A 6,812-nucleotide genomic window follows, 5' to 3' on the forward strand; every position below is an offset into this window, starting at 1 on the left:
ACAAATTTAATTTAAAAAATGTTAGTTTTAGCAATAAAAGAGGAAGAGTGTCATGAAAATCTAGAGAGAAGTGAGTCTAAAGGAGGAATGAATAATACAGTGACAAAGGCTGCTTAGTATCGGAGAAGAAAGCCTGAGAAAAGCCCATTGGATTTGGCAACTCAAAGATCGCTGGTCCCTGGAGAGAGCAGTTCCAATAAAATGGTACAGTCAGAAGCTGGATTGTAAAGGATTAAGAAGAGGGTGAGAAGAGAGGAAGTGGAGGTGCCTAGTGTAGATACCTTGGGGAATGTAGCCACCAAGGGCAACAGAGATAGGGGGTGATAGCCAGCTGGGATGAAAGGGTCAAGGGAGAGGGTTTTGAGGCTGGCGGAGCCGTGGGCATGTTTGTAGGCAGTAGGGAAGGAGCCGGCAGAGGAAGACTCTGAAGATAAGTGAGAACATTGATGATGTACAGGGCTGAGATTTAGCTACTCTGAGGGGCTGAATACGAAGAAGGGGCCTACCTGGCAGTGTAAGCATGGTGTTTCTGGCAGTGGGGAGGGCAGCCAGGAGAGGGCCAAACCAGGGATGGAAAATTGGCTCCAGGAGGGCTGGGTCTCTTTGGCCCTGAAGGAAGCTCGGGATTCTGAGAGGAAGCGGGGAGGAGGAGACATCTCCCAGCTTCATCTGGGGCTTGTCCGAAAACAGGAGACCTGTGGTGACAAGATGCAGTGTCCTGCAAGGTCATGAATATTTCCCTCTCTATAGATTTGAAAGATAATTTCCTCCTTGCTCCTCTAATTTGCCTATGATTTCACCTTTTATTTCAAAGTTATCCTGATATATAATATGAAGCATTGGTCTATATCTGGTTTCTACCAGAAAGAAACTACTTTCCAGTTTTCTTAACAATTTTTGTTGAATAGTGAGTTCTTAACCACAATAGTAGCTAGTATCTTTGGGATTATCTAGCCTAGGCTACTGTGTCCATTTATTTGTCTATGCTATATACCTAAATCTATTCTACTCACAATGTTTACATGTGTTCCATTTTCCATTTCTTAAATTATATCCAGTAGTTTTGGAATTTGAGATGTGGTACCCCCCCCTTCCTATTTCCTCCTCCATTATTTTCCCTGAGATTATCAATCTTTTTGCTTTTTCTCTTCATTATTTTTCTACCTCTATATATTAATCCTTTGACATTTTGGTAGTCATTTTTATTATATTGGCTCAACTCATTTATGAGCAATTAATATTTTTCATTTAGAGTTGTCTTTATTTGTATAAGGAATATTTTATAATTATATTTTTATAGTTCCTGTTGTATCTTGGTAAATATACTATATCTGAATCACAGATGTGATCATGTCACCCCCTACTCAACTCCAGTGGCTCCCTATCACCTTCAAGAACAAATATAAAATCCTCAGTTTGGCATTTAAAGTCCTTCATGACCCATAGCTTCATAATCCCTCCTCCATTTCTTGTCTTCTTATACTTTACTCCTCACCACATATTCATCAAGCCAGGGACAAGTTTTATCTGTGGGTTTGGTATAATCATTAAATAAACAAATGACAGAAACCTGGAAGGATTAGCTAACATTCTGCCTAGCAGAGGGCTACTCCAAAACGAGAGTGACAAATTAGGGATTTGGGCTCAACATAATAAGATGGATTCAATAGGAATAAATGTAAAGTCTTGCACTTTGGGTACAAAAAATCAATGCCATCATTGGAGAAGTCATGTATAGACATTTGTTCTGAAGAGGACCAGTTTTTATATACTGCAATCTCAAGGTGAGTTGGCCGTGTGATGGGGCAGCTCAAAAGGACCAGTGCCATTCTGGGATATGTTAGGAAGGCCCTAATTTCCAGGAAGAAGGTGATGATTATTCCATGTTCTCTGCCCTTGTCAGATCTCTTCTGGAGTACTGGGTATGTTAGAGCATTGAGGAGGATATTGATATATCAGAGATGTCCAGGGGAGAACAGGCAGCAGTGCCCTTAGCCTTGTCCCTGGGAAGCATTGAACATGCTGACTCTGACACGGCATAAGCTACTTGAGGAGAGGGATTGGTTCATTTTTTCCCTGTATATCTCCAGCTTCGAGCACATAGGGTGGGCTAAATGAATGTGATAGTAGTGGTTGTCCTAGGCTTTGAGATTAGAGTCCTTAATCTTGACTTTCTCTTTTCTCTCTCAGCTCTTTCATTCTCTTTCAATAACAGCTTTCCAGAACTTTGCCTTTCAGCAGAAGAGGAACACTGTAAAGAAAAATGCATCGCTGGAGGGCTCCTAACAGCTGATCCCAGGTAAATTGGCATTTTTCCCTTTCCCAGAATTCTCAGTCCATTCTAAGAAGGTAGCCATATTGCCTTCCCTTTATAAAGAATGTCCATCCAGATCACGCTGGAGGGGGGGCGCGCACCCGGAGCGTCTTTTGGAGAGGAAGCCAGAGTCCCCTCAGGGCGGGAGATAAGAGGGCCCCTGGGCCCAGAGTAGGGACCACCACCCGCGACACTTTAAAGACGGCAGAGCGCCGGGGGAGGGAGAAGAGGGGGCTATGGCCCATCTGACAGAAGTAGCAAACTGAGGCTCAGAGTGGGCAAGGGATGAACGGAGGAAGGGGAAAGAGCTCCTGAAGCGCTTACTGGGTGCCCTGCCCTCCGTGTGCTTGGTGCTAATGGTTGGCCCGCCCCAGCCAGGGACCCCGAGGAGGCCATTGTTGAGGACTAATTGACTTGACAACAGTTAAAAAGCATCAGAGGTGAGAACTTGGTCCTGCTGAGCTGCTGCACGCGGAGCCAGAGGACCCAAGTTCAAATCTGTGTCCCGACACTTCCCCGGCCTCCACTTCCTCCTTGTAACGGGAGTGAGTTGGATTAGATGGCTTCTGCTCTCCCAGTCTGTCCCTGGCTGTCTACACCTCCCTGGACACTTTCCCCTTCCTGGGGTTTTGAGCACGTGGCTGTTCTGGATTCGAGGTTCCCTACAAGCCCCCAGAGAGCTCTCTGTCCCCCTTCCCCTCCTCCCCATCTCGCCGCCTCTGCCCAGCGGCCATCAGGGATCTGGTGACCCCGCCCCCCAGCTGTCCTTTCCTTCCTGACGGGGCAGACCCTCCTCTCCCTCACCCTCAGGGCAAACCCCGGGCCTCTGCATCCTCCAGTGGCCATCCCGTCAGTTCCCAGAGTCTAGTCTTCAGTCCCGGCCCGCATCCCTATCTGTCCTAACCAGCCCTGGAGACAACCTCGGGCAGAATGGTTTCCTTTCCTCCTCCGAAGGCCCTCCCAGCCCTTAATCTGGGCCGGGGAACCTTTCCTGCTCCTGAAGCCTTTAGTCCTTGGGGGACCTCCTTATTTCCCAGAGGAGGAAGATGCGCAGCAGGGGCCGATTGCAAACCCCTGGTGACTCATTCTCCCCCTTCTGTCCTCCACAGAGCATCTCTCTTAGGTCTTTAAGGGCCATTCACCAAACTGCCGCGGCCCCTTCTCGGGCACTGTCGGGTCCTTTCTGGCTCCGTGTGTGCCGGAGGCTCCTTCCTGAGTCACTTCCTGGCAGCCGGTGCCCGTGCTAGCCTCCAAGACCCTCTGGGTCACTCACGCCTCGAGCCCTTTGAAGCTCGTGGTTCTAAGACCTGGGACGTCCCTGGGAAAATACTTGGGTTGCCATCTACACGCTGCTTTAGGTGACTCATAATAACAGCTGTCTCTCCCGGGTTCTTTAATATTTACAAAGCCTTCCTCCGCCTCCTCCTCACTATAGCCCTCTAAGGTTAATGATTGTGGCTCCATTTTAGAGATTGGAAAACTGAGACTGGCATAGGTTAAGCTCGGGGCTGATAAGCCGTTGAGATCTAAGGCAGATTTGAATCTAGGTCTCTCTTAATTCTCTAGCAGACTGAGGGGTTCGGTCTAGAAGGGAAGCAGTGAGTTCTAGTGGAAAGAAATCTGGATTTTGAGTCTGGTTTGGTTGGGACTTCAGAACCCCATAACCACGGGACAGTTCCCTCTCCTATAATTTCATTCCCAGCCACTGAATAAGGCACTGCTCTGGGAATCAAGAAGGAAGGAAGCACTTATTAAGCACTTGTTGTGTACAAAGCACTGGAGTACAGATAAGACAATCTTACCTCTTCTGGAGCTCCCACCTAATAAGGTCGATGACACACATGGAGAATTCCAGCTCAAGTCACAGGGAAAGGGCTCGTGGTCCTGAGGGGCCAGCGGGGAGGCAGACGGCAAGGCCTGTTCCTGATGTCACCCCCCTGAACCAATCTCACCAGCCAGGAGACTTCTGTCTGTGACACATTCCCAGGCTCCATCACAGTCCCTCGTCACCTCATTTCCCTGCTGGCTCAGCAGGATCCATCCTCTGTGTTAGTCCCTCCTCAAATGTGGTGCTCAGAACTGGGCACAATTCTCCAAAACAGCAACAGACATTTATTAAGCTCCTACTGTATTCAGAGCCCTCTGCCCGGGAGTGGAGGTTGCTAGAAATGTGAGCTAAAACAAGGTGTCTGCTCCTTTAAGGAACTCTGTTGATGATGGAGCTAATTCTAGGGCTAATGTGGATGCTGGAGAGGGCCTCTGAACTGGGAGGCAGAGACCCGGCTCCGCTACTTGTTGTTGTGTGACATTGGGCATGTCATTTCCACTCATTAAGCTGCAGTTTATTCTTCTCTAAATGAGGGGGGCTCTGGGGTCCGTGCTACCTCTGACCCAATGACCCTGATGACCTCGCCACCTGCTGCCTCTGAGACCTTCGAGTCACATCCCCTCACTGCCCTTCATTTTCCTTCTTTTCGAAACAAAGAGGTTGACCTAGAACAGTGATTCTCAAAATGGGGCACCTGACACCTTTAAGGGGATTCGCGGATCAGAATGATTTTCGCACTGCTTCTAAGGCTTTCCCAGCCCTACCCGCCTCCCTTGGCCAATTTTTCCTGGATTTCAACCAGAACCGCAGGTCACGGCAGATCGAAGGCAGACGGAGCCGGGGGATCCAGCTCGATATTCAAGAATTGCAAAAATATGTACAATGACACAACTTCCCCCTAAATTATTTTCAGGAAAATAGATTTGTTTTTCATAAAAAACATTATTTCTGTTATCAGGTAATAAGCCAATTCTTGTTATTTTTAGAGAATGAAACATTTAAAAGTCCCTCAGTTTTCATTTCTTTTATGGTAAATATCAGTGGACATATCCCGGAGAACCAAAAGCTTTTTGGTGGGGAGGTGCCGATAATTTTGAAGAGCGTGAGCCTGAGACCACAAGGCTGAGAACCTCTGGGCCTAGTGATCTGTGACTGCCCACCCAGCTCAGAGTCCAGAGACCCAGTGACAGACCCCAGCCTGTTAGAATCCTAGTGTTAACTCAATGGAATTGGTAGAAAGAGTGCTTATTAGTTCATACATTAGAGCGAATCCTTCCAAGGTGATGACTCAATGGAATTGGTAGAAACAGTGCTTGAGTTTACACCTTTGAGAATTCACACGTTGGCTCACATTGGAGTTCACAAGTACAGGCGATCCACAGTTAACTTTGTAACTTTGTGAATTCACACCTCCCATAATCCCACTCTTGGAGGAGGAATCAACCTTTGAGTTCACACCTCTAAAGGAGCATAAAAAGGAGCTGAGTTAGTGAAATCAGTCAGTTGGGAAGATTGACAGAGAGAGGAGTCACAGTTGGAGATTGAGAAGACACCCGTTGGAGCTGAGCTAGAGGCAGAAGCTGGAAGAGTAAAAGACAAGCTGCAAGAGCTCTTGCAACCAAGGAGGGAGACAGGCCTCTAAGAAAGCTAACGGGCCCAAGGAAAGAGAGCCTGAGCAGCCCCGGCGGCCTTGGGGACCATGGGGAAGAGATACTTCTGCGACTACTGCGACCGCTCCTTCCAGGACAACCTCCACAACCGCAAGAAGCACCTGAACGGGGTCCAGCACCTGAGGGCCAAGAAGGTCTGGTACGACCTCTTCCGAGATGCCGCAGCCATTCTGGTGGAGGAGCAGAACAAGAGGCCTTGCAGGAAGTTTCTGGAGACAGGTCAGTGTGACTTTGACTCCAACTGTCGGTTCTCCCACATGACGTCGGGGGACCTGGAGCAGCTGGCGGCCCAGGTGCAGGAGGAGCAGCTGTCCAGGGAGCAGGAGGTCGTGGAGGTGCCCGAGGCGGGCATCGAGGATTGGCTGGAGAAGCGGGCCCAGCGGCGGAGCTCTGCCCAGAGCAGCAGCGCGCTGCCGGCCAAACCCGCGGTCTTCCAGTACCCCCCGGGGTGGCCGCCCATCCAGGACCTGCCGCCGTCCCTGCGGGCCCCGCCCCCGGGGGGGTGGTCCCCGCAGCCCGGCGCCCAGTGGGGCTGAGAACGAGGCCGCCTCCTCCGCCGCGGAAGCTCCTCCGAGTGTCTCACGGGGGCATCGGGGACCCCCCTTGTCTCCTAGATCCCAATAAAAGGCTCCAGCCTCAAAAAAAAAAAAAAAAAAAAAGTCCATCCAAGGTTCTGAGCCACCTTCTTCTCCCGTAGGAAACAAGATCCTTCTTTGTAGATGGAGGATGCCCCAGGTACATTTCTTCCCTTGCCTCAGGTTTTCTCCTCTTGATCTACCATCACTAGTCCTACTGCCTTTTTTTTTTTTTTTTTAATTAGACTCAATGCCACGGAACCAAAGCAAGTGGTTTTGTTTTAGTCATGAGGGAGACCAGAAGCCATATAAAAAAACCTGAGGAGTCAGGGCAAAGGAAGCATAGATACCTTGTTTTGCAAAGTCCTGTACATCTGTTATCTCATGCGATCCTCTGAGATCTAGACACTATTATTATCCCCATT

At 49.0% G+C, this 6,812-nt stretch overlaps 1 protein-coding gene across 1 annotated transcript; it reads left to right on the forward strand.

Annotated features, from left to right (window-relative positions):
• The first annotated feature begins 5,799 nt into the window (after window positions 1–5,799).
• LOC127558186 (zinc finger matrin-type protein 5-like) lies at window positions 5,800–6,468 on the forward strand. The gene has a single exon (XM_051991413.1). It carries the CDS (start codon window positions 5,842–5,844, stop codon window positions 6,346–6,348), a length of 507 nt encoding a protein of 168 aa, XP_051847373.1. The 5' UTR covers window positions 5,800–5,841; the 3' UTR covers window positions 6,349–6,468.
• Window positions 6,469–6,812: the final 344 nt, after the last annotated feature.

This window comes from Antechinus flavipes, chromosome 3 (assembly GCF_016432865.1).
Source record: "Antechinus flavipes isolate AdamAnt ecotype Samford, QLD, Australia chromosome 3, AdamAnt_v2, whole genome shotgun sequence".
NCBI classification, from domain to species: domain Eukaryota; kingdom Metazoa; phylum Chordata; class Mammalia; order Dasyuromorphia; family Dasyuridae; genus Antechinus; species Antechinus flavipes.